Source organism: Pongo pygmaeus, chromosome 5, assembly GCF_028885625.2.
Source record: "Pongo pygmaeus isolate AG05252 chromosome 5, NHGRI_mPonPyg2-v2.0_pri, whole genome shotgun sequence".
In the NCBI taxonomy this organism is placed as follows: Eukaryota; Metazoa; Chordata; class Mammalia; order Primates; family Hominidae; genus Pongo; species Pongo pygmaeus.
Window position 1 is genome coordinate 127516493 of NC_072378.2, and position 17459 is coordinate 127533951.

Consider the following 17459-nt stretch of genomic DNA (forward strand, 5'->3'; position numbering starts at 1 on the left):
AGGTCACTTAAAAAGTGGTGGTTTTAATTGGTTGTTTTCAGCTTAATCACCTGCTCAGAAAAGTTCGATTTTTTTCTTAGAGATTATTTAAACAGAATCTATAGGCAGTGTGTATATAATAAATATGTATGGAAATAAAACTAAAGCCTATGAGACTTAAATTCCTCAAATAGCATATACCATCAATATTTTATATTTTCCTTACTATATTCATTAGTAGTCTAACACTCTGGATTAAATGGCAGACTTAACAGTGTTAGCAGACATGAATTCACTTTACACAAAATCCACTTTTATTTGGTAGTTTTTACATCTATGGCCAAATAGTATTGGATTGACACAGTAATCTAGAGTTTACCTCTGAAAAAAAGTAACGTGAGTCTAACCATATTTTCCTAACTCAACAGTAGGATCATGATGATAAGACAAATGCAAGTTATTTTTACCATGATTCTCAAATGTGAATTGAGTGTTACAGTAGCAAATACTTTTGACCTCTTATGATGAGTCAGAACTAGAACTTAATTCTTTGACTTTCACATTTTTTGAAAAGTGTATTGCTGGGATGATTATAAAAATTTCATGTTGTGCATTTTTATTACATTTACTTTTGAAAGATAGTCATGGCTACCACTGTTTGGTAGATAATTTACAATAGAAAACTAATTATTGAAAAGATCAAATAAAGTTCCAAATTTGTAGTGGGTAGTGAGGTACATCTTTTTTTAAATGAAGGGCCATTTCCCATGAATTTTACTCCGGCTGTTTGGAGCAGAAGAAAATGATTGATCATAACCTTTCTTGTTTTCTTGTTCCCTGATACCTCCCCATTTTTGTTCTTTAGCAGCAACACTCATTCAGTTATTTTAGTAAATTATTTCCAGGTAGGACAGAACAAAAATTTTATGAAAAGTAACACCAGGAATAGGTTTTGTATAGAAGCTCTCCTTTTAAACACTGCTCTTTGGTTATAAGCTAAGAATTATTATTGGAATTGACAGCAATAATTTTTAAGCCAAAAGTGTATATTTTAGCTAAATGTTCCAGATTACGCAGTAAACACCCAAGTGAGTAATTGGCAAGAAATGAGGTGAATGAGTTCAGATATTCAAACGATTAAAAGTAAGTCTGCATATTAATAGTAGCCTTCAAAGTAATTCTGATGTTCATATTTAATATCATTTAACATTTATACATATTAGTCACTGGAGCTTTACTTGGAGTACATCCACACGAAAAACCAATTATTTATTAAATTTTCCTTTCTTAGCAATAGCCTCTAAATTTGCAGGCCCACCCCAAACTGTTCCTAAAAGATCTCTTTCGTTCTGTAATGCTTCCTCCAAATATAGCTCTCTGCCTGAACAAACAGATTTTTTCAAAGCTCTAATTACTTCCGGTGGCCCTTGGATGAATTGCTTTAGCCATTCTTGTGCCTCTTCTAGAGATTTAGTTTCATCTGAAGACTGCAAGACCTCTTCAACCATTCCTATGTTTAGAGCATTTTTTGAATCCAGTTTAAGGGCCCCACTCAACACTTTGAGAGCTTGTCTACTTCCAATTATTTCAACTAGCCGGGTGGTGCCACCCCAGCTTGGTATTATGCCCATCTCTTTGTGGACGAATCTGATCTTACTCTCTGGAGTCATTAACCTGTAAGAGAAAAAAGAAGAAAAGCTTAATTGTAACTCTCTCTGTATGCTCTAATCATAAAGTACTACCCATTCATGATCTGATGTGAACTCTCCATAGATCTTTATAGGTAGATATATTAAAAACAATGTTTGAAAAATATGGCTGTTTCATCTAGAATTTAATTTACTAATAGTATTTAAAACTTCCCTTTGAAAACAGTATCATTTTTTTGTTGTGCTTGTTTACCCTTTGCAAACAAGAACCTTCTGTTTCTAAAAGCCCAAAGTTGATCTTTCTTAAGTGAGTAGTGACCTAATGAGAGGATGTGCATCAAGTGAAAGTATGGGAGTAGGAAATGTTAGGTGCATACTAAGAAAAACAAACCAAAAAGCATAGTAAGTTAAGGTTCTCAAAAGTCCTTAGGGGGGAAAAATGCTTTTTAAATACAGCATCTATTCAGCCAGTATTTACTAAGAACTACCAGTGCCAGGTGGTGGTTTAGGTGCTGAGACTACAGGAATGACCAAAATAAAATCCTTGTGCTCAGGAGCTTGTTTTCAGTTTGGAGAGAAAGGCACTAAACCATATAAAGTCAGTGGCAATGAGTGCTTTATAGCAAAAAGAGAAAAAGAAAATGAGGCAGGAGACTAATGAATTGAGGATATGTGTGTTGGGGGTGTGCTATTTTGGATGAAGAAGGACACAATATTTGAGCAGCTACCTGAGGAAATGAGCAATGCAAAAATCTGGGAAAAGATGTTCCAGGAAGAAGGAATTTCAAGTGCAAAAGTCTTGAAGTAGAGAACTGCTTAGTATCTCTGGGGACGAGTACAGTGTAACTGGAACATGGAGGATAAAATGAGAAGCATACTTACAGGCCTTAGTAAGGAGTTCGGATTTTATTTATTTTTTAACTGTAAAGTTATTTAGAGGAGGTCAACCAAAGCATTAGCATCTGATATTTTAGAAGGGCTGCTGTAGTTGCCATGTGCATGAAGAACTGATTTAGCATTTCAAAGCTCTTATACCAGTTTTTTAAGGAACTGGCAATACAGCTATTGCAGAGCTAGGATTTAAACCCAGGCAGGTTGGCTTCAGTTATCTTCATGGTACACATAATAGCTAGACAAGGTGGAAGCAGGGATACCAGTAAGAAAGTTATTGATAGTGGCTTGGATTAGACTGATAGCAGTGAGTTTCCCTAACAGGTTCATTTTCCCCAATCATGGGATTTTTATGAATAGGATGATTAATAATAAAGTATAACAATAAAGGGGAGTTAACAAAGAAATTGGTGGGCATAGCAAACGGCCTCACATTTGCCAGTTCAACAGACTGAGTAAAGCTACACGATTTAGAAAATGCTGCCCGTGCGTTTTATTTTGACTGCATGCTTCAAGAAGCTTTCACTTTCAAATTACTCATTACAAAAAAGAAGACCTTAAGTTGGTTTGGCTTTCCAACGTGTTAAATACTCAAATGCAGGTGATTTGGTTCTATTAGCACTAAGAACAAAAAACTCAGTCTTTGACCTGAGAGAATTCTGACAAATGCCCACATATTAACTCACTGGGAAACTTTCTCTTCACAGTTGTGAATTTCTACAAAGGAAAATATGCCTCCATTATGAACAATTGCTTCTAGAGGCAAATAGCTATGAAAAATAATAGTTTTCAAGAAATAATTTTAAAATTGGGAGGAAAAAAGAACAAGTCTTATAAAAATCTGAATTTATCACAATATTGTAAGAGGAGTACTGCCTTGTTAAACAGAAAACAATATCAAAAGGAATAGAAATTACAGAAATAATGTCTAATATTGTTAGGAATATTGTCAATATTGAACCGAATCCTATAAAGCTTTTTACATAATACATTAAATATGTAATTGTTCTGAATTGAATCCTAGAATTGGTTCAGAGCTGTGCCTGTAACGGAGTAAAGGACTATGCCAGGAATAAATTCATTTAGAATCAGCTGAACATAAAAACTGGTTAAAGTCCTAGATGTTGGAATAATGTAGATGAGCTTATGACAACAAAAGTTATTACCTACTTAAGCACATTCATATTTGGAATTATTTGCTTCTAAAGAAAAATCATCATCTCTATGGTGATTTTTTTCCATTTGCCTTATTTTATAAGGTAAAGTGTGTCTTTTGGAATCATATTTTACAACTCCAACAAATCTTGAGGTTATCCTTGTAAAAATACCTTTTGTGATCAAAATCTAACATCCATTCTTTGCAAATTGTATAACTCGGGTGTGCTTGTGTACTGATATGCATTAAATATATATTAAATAAATATGACCAAAAAAATCATTGGTGACAAAAGAACACAAGTAGTTTCCTCTAATAAACAGAGCATTCAGATGGTAACCTTTACAGGACTCTTAACCTAAAAATGAAAGTTTAAATATACAATTTAAAATGCTGAAAAACCTAATTTAAGAAGGACATTATATTAACTACAAGATATATCCCAAAATAGTTTCCTGATAGACCCTACAGGATTATACACTAATTCTTTCTAGAGTTTAGGTGCAGTTACCTGGTAATATAATTATTGCAAGGGATAATCTATGTAGAGTAATGGAAGACTTAGCTCTTATAATTTTGAAGACGTATGACAGACTCAATTTATAAAACCATATTAAACTTGCTTATTTTGACAAGTAAAAGAATGATAAGTCTTCTGACTGTTTAATAGCATAATCATTGGCAATGTTTAAAATTTCCTCTGACATCCTGGGGCAAAGGAGATGAGATTAATCAAATGTGGATATATTTCTTGTTACTACTGTCTGGATGAAACAATGTTATAAGAAAGACTACTCATAACTGGGGAAGGAGTTTCACCTTTGACAGGTGATACAAAGTCAAGTGTTGATGATACCATGAAGGACTGTTCAGTGAGTTACTACTTTTTGATGAGTTAACTCTTAAGTTTCAGGTCTTTGAACAAATGTATTCAAGAACATTCTAAAAAGAAATTACCAAATTTTACTAAAATAGGAAGTTTTTAGTGGAAAAGTTGCAAAAAAACAGCCTTTTTGTAATGTTGATTATTAAAGCAAGGTACTTCTAGTAAATTCTGTGAAGGATGGAAATATAAATAATTGAATTGGAAGAGTGTACAGCTTTGATGTGAAGTGCATACACTCAGAAGCCAGACTGCTGGGCTTGAAATCCTAGGATGGCCACTAGACTGGCTACATATCACACATTGTAAAATACAGCAAAGGCAAAAGAAACGTGGTACAAAGAGGAGAAGAAGATTCATCTCTAGATCTTAGGAAGTTACTTAACATCTCTGCGTCTCTTGATAGATACTTTGAACATACGTATTCCACAATTCTTTTATAGATAAGAGTGTGTCTGTATGTTTTAAAACATCTGTGTGAAATTGCCTCAAACACATCTACAAGAGAATACAGTATTACCTACTTTTATTTGGAAATATAAAAGTTGTATATATTTTGTAGTCTGATACATAATAAACTCTATGTATACTAGCTTTTAATACTATTAAGTTGGTGGTATTGATAGGTCCATAAAAATAACAGTAGTGTTTCTGCTAGTGAAGTAGTATAAAGTTGTCCCCTGGACTAAAATCACATAATCTCTAAAATATTCAGAGTAAAAGAGCTATACTCAACACTGTATAACCAGCAAATACTCTCCTTCTTCGATGTTGGTTTTATAAATGGAGAGCACAGAAATATTCAATTTTTATATTGCCAAATAAAGTTAGAAATAATGCTGTATTCTACTACAGATATGGTTGAAGCAGAAGATTGCAAGCTGATCTTTTTTAAAAAACAGGCAAGACAGTTAACCCTCTAAGATTTCTTAGAACTGTCCAATACAAGTAACAAGATAAATATCTTGAAATTTTAAAGAAAACCATTGATGTTACAAAATTAACATGATGTTATACATTTAAAGTTTGGAATCACTGATTTAAATATAAAGAAGCTTTAGTGTAAGGCCAGAAACTGCTAGTCCTTTTACACTGATTGCATAAAGGGCCAAAGACAACAAAGTAAACTTGCTCGCATGGGGAAATATAGCATAGAAAATTATAGAATTAGCAACAGCATCTCTGACCACAAACAATACTTTAAAATTATGCCTCGAACATAAACTTACTTGTTCACACATATATTTTCCTGGCACCTTCTCCCTTTTGTTTTCTACCATCTATAACATCACAAAACAAACTATGGAAAAGAGAAAGAACCCAAAAAATCTCCCTATAATCTCACCTTTCTGATTTCCAAGTCTCAGATGATTGGCTTCATGAGTTTCCATTCATTATATGCAAACAGACTGCTTGAGTAAGAAGGTATATAGTCGAATGTGTGAAAACTTTTATTTGTTGTGTGGTTGTGAGGGGGGAGCAGATATAAAAATGTTTTGTGATATTGAAGTCTGATTTTAACATTTAGTAATCCTGGCATGATCAGAGGTAGATTTTCTTGATGTCACAGCTCTAAAGTAAGAACTTCCAAGTAATGTGGTAACTACAAAACAAAGCAACATAGGCAGTGTGACTGCTTCCTGAGGTGGACATCTCGTATTCAGAGTAAAGTTACTTCCAAATAAAAAATGGGATTTGTTATTTTCGAATTGGGGTGGGGGTGGGATTGTGTGTGTGCATGCATTTATTTGTGTGTGTGCAAGTGTGTGTAATATTGTACTTTAATTATGAAGCCAGTATTTTTTTTTTTTGAGACAGAGTCTCACTGTGTTGCCCAGGCTGGAGTGTAGTGGTACGATCTTGGCTCACCGCAACCTCTGCCTCCTGGGTTCAAGTGATTCTCCTGCCTCAGCCTCCCAAGTAGCTGGGATTACAGGTGCCCACCACCACGCCTGGCTAATTTTTGTATTTTTAGTATAGACGAGGTTTCACCATGTTGGCCAGGCTGGTCTCGAACTCCTTGCATCAGGTGATCCACCCACTTCGGCCTCCCAAAGTGCAAAAGGCTACCTTGTAAGTTCCCTTGGGATAAGAATGTTTACAGCTCCCTTTCTTTATAATATACTTTGAACTAATGGGTAGCAGCTGGAAATGCTAATACCTTGGCTGAGGGTTATTTATATTCATGAAAACAGCATTAGAGATTGAAAACAAATCAGATAGGTAGGCTCTAAATTGGATAGTTGAGAATTTTATTTCACTAGGGAGATAAAGGAATAAAAATGTGCTTTTCATTTGGTGTATAAAGAGCTCAATACCCCAAACGAGAAATGGGAAAAGAAAATGCAGAGAATTCATACACATATAAATCAACCAACATATGAAAATTTATGCATCACCAAAAATCTCTAAAAAGGCAAATAAAATTTAAATATAATTTTTGATTATCAAAATTATAAAAGATATCTTAAAAGATTATACTCATTGTAAGAAAGGATGCTCTCAAATAGACACTTACTTTCTGCTGGTGGTAATATAAATTGGTAGAATCTTTCCTAGAAGATAACGTGGCTATTATCAAAAGCCTTGAACACTGCATATCCTTTCATTAAGTATTTGTGCTACTTACATGATTTATTTTCAGGAAATAATCTGAAATGTGGATAAAGCCTTTTGCATAAGGTAATTATCACAGCATTAATCATTTTAGAGAAAAATTGGAAAGAACAGACCAACAGAAAATCTCTCAACAGACCTAACTGCAAGTGGAAATCTAGTACATGATCAGGTGTCACCTCAAATCACTGGAACACACAAGGCTTTCTAAAACAAATAGTATTGGGACAAATTGCCATTTGGAAAAAAGATGAAATAAGATCCATTACTCACAGCATACATGAAAATAAGCTCAAAATGGATTAGATATATAAATGTAAAACACAAAACCATTCAAGTACTAGAAGAAACACACATGAACTTTTCTGTAACCTTGATATATGGAAAGGCTTTTAAACTACCACTCGAAATCCAGATGCAACTTTTAAAAAGATTGATAGATATGACTACTTTTGTGTGTGTGTGTCTGTTTTTTTTTTAGATGGAGTCTTACTCCATTGCCCAGGCTGGAGTGCAGTGGCACGACCCTGGCTCACTGCAACCTCCGCCTCCCAGGTTCAAGTGACTCTCCTGCCCCAGCCTCCAGAGTAGCTGCGACTACACGTGCGCCACCACACCCGGCTAAATTTTTTTATATTTTTAGTAGAGACAGGGTTTCACCATATTGGCCAGGCTGGTCTCAAACTCCTGATCTCGTGATCTCCCTGCCTCAGCCTCCCAAAGTGGACCATGTTTTTTTAAAAAGGCTTGCGTGGAAAAAAAGAATAAAAACAAAAAACAAGCAAAGTCAAAAAACAAGCTGAGCAAATATATGCAAAACATTTCACAGATAATGACATTATCCCTAATACTTGAAGAACTTTAAAAAACTGGAGGAAAAAACCAAATATCCTGTTGAGAAATAAGCAAAATATAAATAAATAATTCACCAAAAAAATTTTTTTAATGCTCCTTAAGACATATGAAACTATAATCAACTGCACTTTAATAGAAATGGGCTGTGCGCAGTGGCTCATGCCTGCAATCTCAGCACTTTGGGAGGCTGTGGATCACTTGAGCTCACAAGTTTGAGACCAGCTTGGGCAACATGACGAAACTCCGTCTTTACAAAAAATATAAAAATTAGCCAAGTGTGGTGGTGCACGCCTGTAGTCCCAGTTACTCCGGAGGCTGAGGTGAGAGGATGACTTGAGTCCTAGAGGCAGAAGTTGCAGTGAACAGTGATCGTACCACTATATACCCCAGCCTAGGTTAGACAGAGCAAGACCTTGCCTCAAAAAGAAAAAAAAGAAAAAAGAAAAGAAACAAATGCATATTAAAACTATGCTGAAATATTGTTCCTTACCCATGAAATTGGCAAATTCAAAAGCTTAATAGTAGGCTCTGTTGACAAGGCTAAGTGAAATAGACTAGAGGAAATGCAAGACTTGTCTATCTCTTATGGAAGAAAATTTGGCAATAATAAATATTCATTAGCTCATTAATATTTATTTAACTTTTGGTTCAGCAATCCTATTTCTAGTGTTTATCCTTAAGATATGCCATTAGTATTACTAAAAAATATAGTTATTCACTACAACATTTTAACATATTCAAGACATAAAATAAGGCTGGAAATGGGAAAAAATTTAAACTGAATGCAAAAACTAAAGCAAGGTATTTTCAAATGAAATCACATTGAGGGAGAAGAAAAGGAAAAATCAAGCAGACAGCTAAGGCTAGTCCTTGGAGAAATAGCCTGAAAAATCACAGCTACAGGCACAAACAGAACAGCCTGGGGAAAAACTAAACTGCAACTACACTAATAAGAAAGCAAGGCCCAACAGAGAAGCCTTTTTTCCTTTGTGTGATTAGTGGGCTTCCAGGAAAAAGGTTCCTCCCCTTTTCAGGCATATACATGGTAGGCTCTGTGGGAACTTGCACAGGAATGGGGGTGGGCTTACCTGAAACAGATCTGCAGTTACACAAACAAGAGAAGCTTCACTTTGTGCTTACCCAAGACATACCCACAGCTGCAGAGATAAGGAGAATTACACAAATAGCTACAGAGATGAAGGGAGTTTCTTATAAAAGTTTTTGGATTCAACTGTAAAAACAGCAACCCACTTGGGCCCCCTCTCCACTACAAAGAGCTTTCTTCTTTCACTTATTAAACTTTGACTCCAACCTCCCCCTTGTGTCCACGCTCCTTAATTTTCTTGATTGTGAGACAAGGAACTCAGATAACACCTCAGACAACAAGACCATTCACCCAAGACCATTTCAACATCAAAGAAGGAAAAACAACAAAAACAACAGTGAACTAATGTAAGTAACTTTTGGACACAGTACAATACTTTATTTACCCTTAGTCTGGGTGAAAAAAATATATGATACACAAAGATAAAACACAATAGCAAAATGTTAAAAATTGTTGGACCTGAATGAATGGCACAGGGAAATTATTTGTATTACTCTCATGCCTTTTCTGCAAGTTTGTAATTATTTCAAAATTAAAAATCAAAAAATACAATTCCAGTTTCTCTCTCACACCAAATTCAATAGCAAAATATTAAATATTAGACATATAAAAATGTGTACATGCTTTTTTTTTTGCCAAAAGTTGATGCTAAAAGCCAAGCATCTGAGTTTGTCATTTTCTATTTTCTAAGGTAGTTTTGAGAGATTTTTCTCTATTTTTGCATGTTTTTAGAATAACTGGAATTAGAAAGTAGAATCAAGGAATGAGTGTTTTAAGTACCTCCTGAAGCACATTCTGGAATCTTGATCTTGAAACCAAGCTAACCATCCATACTACAGGTATAATTATGTTTAAAATAATGTCTGTATCAGAGAATCCTTTATAAATTAGGTATACAGTCATGCACTGAATAACAACATTTCAGCCAGCAGTGGACTGTATGACAATGGTCCCATAAGATTATAATGGGGCTGAAAAATTTCTATAGCCTGGTGACATCATTGCCATTGTAATGTCATAGAACAATGCTTTACTCACATTTTTGTGGTGATGCTGTTAAAAACAAACTTACTGCACTGCTACCTGTACAGAAGTATAGCACGTACAATTATGTACATTACATAATACTTGATAATAATAAATGACCATGTTAATGGTTTCGGGTATTTACTGTACCATACTTTTTTTTTTTTTTTTTTTTTTGAGAAGGGGTCTCACTCTGTCCCCCAGACTGGAGTGCAGTGGTGCCATAATGGCTCAATGCAGCCTTGACCTCCTGGCCTCAAGCGATCCTCCTGCCTCATCCTCCCCCAGTAATGGGACTACAGGCGTGTGCCACCATGGCTGGCTATTTTTTTTATTTTTTGTGTCTCACTATGTTGCCCAGGCTGATCTCCAACTCCTGAGCTCAAGCAATCCTCCTGCCTTGGCCTTCCAAAATGCTGGGATTGCAGGCATAAGCCACCACACCTGACCTATACTTTTTATGTTATTTAAGAGTGTTATTTTACTTTTATATGTAGAAAATTAAATGTAAAATAGCCTCAGGCAGGTCCTTCAGGAGGAATTCCAGAAGACAGCATTATCATCATAGGAGATCAGAGCTCCATGCATGTTACTGCCCCTGAAGATGTTCCAGTGGGGTAAGATGTGGAAGGGTAGGACAATGATATATGTGGAGGGGTAGGACAATGATATGGATGATCCTGACTCTATGTAGGCCTAGACTAATGTGTGTGTTTGTCTTAGCTTTTAATAAAAACAAAACAAACAAAAAAAACAAACTTTTAAAAAAGATGAATACAATAAAAATAGAAAAAGCTTATAGAATAAGGATATAAAAAAAGAAAATACTTTTGTACAGCTGTAAAATGTGTTTGTGTTTTATATGAAGTGCTATTACAAAAGAATAAAAAAGTTTTTTAAAATTAAAAAGCTTATATAGTATACAAGTTACAGTTAATGCTGTCTTCTGGAATTTCTTCTGAAGGACCTGCCTGAGGCTGTTTACATTTAATTTTTTATATATAAAAGTAAAAGGAGTACATTCTAAGTGTACAGTAATGTCCTAGGCCTTCACAATCACTTGCCACTCACTCACTTACCCAGAGCGACTTTCAGTCCTGCAAGCTCCATTCACCATAAATACCCTATATGAGCGTTCAGTTTTTTATCTTTTATACGGTATTTTTACTGTACCTTTTCATTTAGACACACAAATACTTACCATTGTGTTACAACTGCCTATAGTATTCAATACAGTAACAGGCTTTACAGGTTTGTAGCCTAGGAGCAATAAGCTATACCATACAGCAGAGGTATGTAGTAAGCTGCGCCCTAGATGGTATCACTAGGTTTGTTTAACTACATACTATGATGTCTGCACAACAACAAAATCATCTAATGACACATTTGTCATAATGTGTTCCTATCATTAAGCAATACATGACTGTATGTGGGTACTATTACTGTTTTCTAAAAAGTATCTAAGCAAGCATTTAAAAAAATAAAAATACAGTTTACAAAATTAACTTAGAGTAACAAAATTATCACTTTTCACTGGCAATCAAATAGAAATATAAAAGTTAGCAACAAATCTGACAGTTAAATTCCCTATGCCAAGCCCATACGTGGTAGGTAGATTGGCCCTGAAGAGATAACCTAATCCCTGGCAACTGTGCATGTGTTACCATACATGGCAAAAGAGACTGCAGATGTAACTAAAGTTAAATCCTTAAAATAGGAAAATTATCCTGGATTATCTGAGTGGACCCAATCTAATCATGAGAACACTTAAAAGCAGAGAAATTTTTCCAGCTGTAGTCAGAGAAATGCAGCATAAGGATAAATAAGAGAGATTCAAAGTATGAGAGGAACTTGACTCACCACTGCTGGAGGAGCCACATGGAAAGCATGAGAAGGAATTCAGAAAGCCTCTAGGAGCAAAGACTCGTCCCCGATCTGGCAGCAAGGAAACAGGGACTTCAGTCCTTCAAGTGCGTGTAACCAAATTCTACCAGTTGGAACCTGAATGAGCCCGGGAGTGAATCCTCCCTTAGAGTCTTCAGAGCCCACTCTAACTGACACTTATATTTTGGTCTCATGAGACAAGGTTTAGAAAAACCAGCTGAGCCCAGCTGGACTTCAGACCTATACATCTGTGAGATAATAATGTGCTGTTTTAAGCCACAAAATTTGTGGTAGTTTGTTATAGCAGCAATAGAAAACTACTACATGTATTAGCATTTTCTTAATTTATATTTCATTCTAAATATCTTTAATTTGTCAAGGTGCATTAAAAAATGAGAGGCTATATTACTGCATATCTAGCTTTTCATTTCCTCACATTAATTTTGTCACTAAAATGGAAACATAATGCTTGACTAGATTCTGACCATTGAGAAATGCCAATTTTTAATTCATGTTAGTCTTTTGCTTTTAAAAATGTTTTTTAAAAGCCATTTTCTCTTGGAATATTTTACATGAAAAGTATGACTCAAGTGAGGGTCTATCTATGCAAAGTAGAACTGAGTGTTTCTGACATACGTATACATTACATCTATTACCAGCTGGTGCTCACAGGGTTTTGCAGGAAGGGGACAGTGTTAGAATGCTACATGAGTTCATTTCTTTTATATATTCATATTAAGTGTATCTCCATCTGCTGAAGTACTTCCATTGGCATGGATGAAAATGTCAGTTGAGTGAATTCCAGGCAATTCTCCAAGGTAAGAAAGTTAAACAAGCGAAAAGGGCCAACACAAATAAAGAAGGAACTTATCTTTTTAGCAAATGCTATGAAAGCTTTCGGTGTTTTTTTAGAACAAGCAGACATTCTTAGGAAATAATTAAAACAATCTGTCATAGAAAGTAACTGATGAGGTACTGATAAAATTAAGGGGAAAAAATCAGCTAGAGGAACTTGTACTGATTTATCACTTCCTGGAAACTGGGGCTAGTAATGTAATTCATTCAGTATGCAATCCTCTCTATTAGCCTCTAACATTTAAGAACTATAGTTGCTTTTGGTATGTGGGTTTTAAAAGGGCTGAGTAGCCTAGGACAGTGCTTGTCAAATTTCTCTGGTCAAGGATCAATTTCTTCTTCATTTTTAAAAAAAACTTTCTAATCGATTGCAGACCAATAATTTTGTAAACTATAACAAAAACCTATTACTAGAAAAATGAAACAAAAACCCAAGACACAAGGTTTGTGAATGGCTGTGCCTAGCACATGTGGGTGCTAAAATACGTTTAACAGACACCACTTTCAGAAAAGCTGGTTCAAAAATGAGTAAGTTTTCATCAGAAGCTTTTCAACAAAAGCACCTGGTATATCCAGATACTGAGAGTAGGCAGTACCCTCAGACATCCTGTAACAAATAAAATTAAATATTTAATGAAGCTCTAGGATGCATTACATTTTCTTCAATTAGAGAATGATAGCTAGGCAATTTAGCAGTATTAAAGGATTAAATAATCTCTGATTATTTTTCCTGGTATTGTGCTTTTTTGTCCTAAACCCTAACTACACTTAAACATAGATGAGAAATCAATATGAAGATTGGTACAAAAGTCTAATAAAGGTGAACACCGGAATCTATGTTAGAGGGTTTTCACTTGTTCCAAATAACATCTAAAAAGTCTTAATTTTCATTTCCTTTTACATAGAGGATTTTTCAGTGTAATAATGCACACTTGCATGTAGCTTCTTTTTTTTTCTCTCTTTTTGAGACAGAGTCTCACTCTTGTTGCCTAGATTGGAGTGCAGTGGCGCGATCTCAGCTCACTGCAACCTCCGCCTCCCGGGTTCAAGTGATTCTCCTGCCTCAGTCTCCTGAATAGCTGGAATTACAGGAGCCCGCCACCATGCCCGGCTAATTTTTGTATTTTTAGTAGAGACAGGTTTTCACCAAGTTGGCCAGGCTGGTCTCGAACTCCTGACCTCAGGTGATCCACCCACCTTGATCTCCCGAAGTGCTGGGATTACAGGCCTGACCCACCGTGCCCAGCCTTAAAATTCTTTTAATTATATACTTAGACGTACATTTTATATTTATATATGTGTTGAAATTATATATTTCATAACTACCTGTATTTCAGTGTAAAATGAGGAATGCATTTAATACTTTCACACATAGAGCATTTCCTATTTAGTCTCATATCAAGCATAAAGCCAATGACTGCTTCCTCCTCACAGAATAAAATGTAATAACAGCAACATTCTAATGCAATCTGCACTGATGACAGCAGAGGGCACTGTCATATAAAATAACTTTTTTTATTGTGCATAAAAATTTTGTGCATTATTGAACACTAGTTTTCAAGAGGCTAGGATTTCTGTAAACTGTCTTATATACCAAAAAAACTGGAAAATCTCAATTTGTGTGAGCATGAAGTGACATATTTTAACTGATGAATTGAAACCTGAGTCATAAATTATAAAAAAGAAAAATATAAAATTTACTGTTTTTCATAAGTTAGCATACTGAAGCTTTTCTCATTCTATTTCTACTACTATATGATGCCATTTATATGAAGTCAAAAAATAAAAAATATATTTATTATAGAATATTTAGCTTATAAAACTATAAAGGAAAACAAGAAAGTAATTACCATAAAATTCAGGGTAAAAGCCAAGTTGTGAATACAACAGGAAAGTTCTTGAAGGAAATTCAAAGTGCTAATCCAGTGAACACATGAATAATAAGGAAGCGAAACAGCCTTATTGCCGATATGAAGAAAGTTGTAGTGGTCTGGATAGAAGACCAAACCAGCCACAGCATTTCCTTAAGCCAAAGGCTAATCCAGAACAAGGCTCTAACTCTCTTCAACACTACAAAGGCTGAGAGAGGTAAGGAAGCTGCAGAAGAAGTTTGACGCCAGCAGAGGTTGGTTTATGAGGTTTAAGGAAAGAAGTCATCTCCATAATATAAAGGTGCAAAGTGAAGCAGTAAGGGGTAATGCAGAAGCTGCAGCAAGTGATCCTGAAGATCTAGCTAGGGTTATTGATGAAGGTGGCTACACTAGGTAACAGATTTTTACTGTAATATTAATGATCATTTGGCAGTATTCCCTGTGAGGCAGTGGTGACAGTGGCCATGGGCCGACACTCCTCTACCTTTGGAAAGGTCTACGTCTTGTGGTCTGAGTTACAGCTCAGGCAAGTCAGAACACCAGCTAGACTTCTAAAGTTTTTGACTCTAGTGTCAGGCTCCCAGACAGCACCTCTGGACTTGTCCAGAGTCTAGTGGAAATCACCACTCTGCAGGGAAGAACACAGGCCTGGCTGGCTTTGCCACTTGCTGATTGCAGAGTCCTAGTCCCTCAAGTGAACATAGGCGGTATACAGGGGGTGGTTATGGAAGGCCTTGGGCAAGACTCAGTGCTGTGCTAGCTTCAGATGTGACCCAGCACAGTCCTAGTGGCGGTGGCCATAGGGTTACTTGGTTCACTCCACCCTCAGCTCCACGGGACTCAGCAGAGAGAGAGAGAGAGAGAGAGATTTCATTTGTTTGGGAGAAAGTAAAGGAAGAGAACAAGAGTCTCTGCCTGGTAATCCAGAGAATTCTTCCGGATCTTCTCCAAGACCATCAAGGCAGTATCTCCACAAGTCTGCAAGAACCACAGCATTACGGGGCTTCGGGTGCCCTCTAAAGCAGATACAGCTTAGATCACAACACCTACGTCCTTCTGAATATCTAGAAAGCCTTCCCAAGAAGGACCACTACGAATAAGCTCAGACTGTGAAGATTATAATAAATACCTAATTCTTCAATGCCCAGATACCAAAGAACATCTACAAGTACCAAGGCCGCCTAGGAAAACATGTACCCACCAAATGAACTAAACAAGGCACCACAGACCAATACTGGAAAAAGAGATACGTGACTTTTCAGACAGAGAATTCAAAGTAGCTGTTTTGAGAAAACTCAAAGAAATTCAAGATAACACAGAGAAGGAATTCAGAATCCTATCAGATAAATTTAAGAACAAGATTGAAATAAAAAGAACCAAGCAGAAATTCTAGAGCTGAAAAATGCAACTGGCATACTATTGAAGAATGCATCAGAGTCTTTTTATGGCAGAACTGATCTAGCAGAAGAATTAGTGAGCTTGAAGACAGGCTATTTGAAAATATAGTCAGAGAAGACAAAAGAAGAAAGATAAAAAAGCATCCCTACAGGATATAGAAAATAGTCTCAAAAGGGCAAATCTAAGAGTTATTGGCCTTAAAGAAGAAGTAGAGCAAGAGACAGGGTTAGAAAGTTTATTCAAAGGAATAACAACAAAGAGCTTCTAACACCTAGAGATAGATATCAATATCCAAGTACAAGAAGGTTATAGAGCAGCAAAGCAGATTGAACCCAAACAAAAGTACCTCAAAGCATTTAATAAACTTCCAAAGGTCAAGGATAAAAACATGGTCTGTAATAAAGAAAGGATCCTAAAAGCAGCAAGAGAAAAGAAACAACACACAATTAAGCTCCAATATGTCTGGAAGAAGACTTTTCAGTGAAAACCTTACAGGCCAGGAGAGAATGGTACAACATATTGCAAGTGCTGAAGGAAAAATCATTTTATGCTAGAATAGTATATTCTGCAAAAATACCTTCAAACATGAAAGAGAAATAAAGACTTCCAGACAAACAAAACCTGAGGGATTTCATCAACACCAGACCTGTCCTACAAGAAATATTAAAGGGAGCACTCTAATCAGAAAGAAAATGATGTCAATGAGCAATAAGAAATCATCTGAAGGTAAAAAACTCACTGATAATAGTAAGCATACAGAAAAACACAGAATATTAGAACACTGTAACTGTGTCTTAAGTAGAAAGACCAAATGATGAACCAATCAAAAATAATAACTACAACTTTTCATGACATAGACAGTATACAGCAAAAAATTAAAAAGCCAGAGGATAAAGTTAAGGCATAAAGTTTTTATTATTTTCTTTTTGCATGTTTGTTTGTTTATCCAAACAATGTTCAGTTGTTATCAGCTTAAAATAATGGGTGATAAGATAGTATTTGCAAGCCTAATAAGATGCAGTATTCGCAAGCCAAAAAACGTAAAAGATACACAAAACAATTAAAAGCAAGAAGCTAAATCAAATCACTGAGAACATCATCATCACAAAAAGGAAGAAGAAAAGAAAGAGAAGACCACAAAACAACCCAAAAAACAAATAAAATGGCAGGAGTAAGTCCTTACCTACCAATAATAATATTGAATGTACATGGACTAAACTCTCCAATCAAAAGACACAGACTGGTTGATGGATTAAAAAAAAAAAAAAGACCAAATGATCTGTTGCATACC

The 17459-nt window shown here is 35.6% G+C and overlaps 1 protein-coding gene across 3 annotated transcripts in view; it reads right to left on the bottom strand.

Annotated features, from left to right (window-relative positions):
• Positions 1–270: 270 nt before the first annotated feature.
• The window catches only part of ECHDC1 (ethylmalonyl-CoA decarboxylase 1), a 55220-nt gene continuing 38031 nt past the window's right edge, over positions 271–17459 (bottom strand). For 2 of the 3 annotated variants that reach the window (XM_054490372.2, XM_054490370.2), the window contains exon 6: positions 271–1653. In XM_054490372.2, the coding sequence (XP_054346347.1) occupies positions 1245–1653 (409 nt within the window). In that variant the 3' untranslated portion in view covers positions 271–1244. The remainder of the gene's footprint in view (positions 1654–17459) is intronic. The other variant, XM_054490373.2, reaches the window with a different exon arrangement.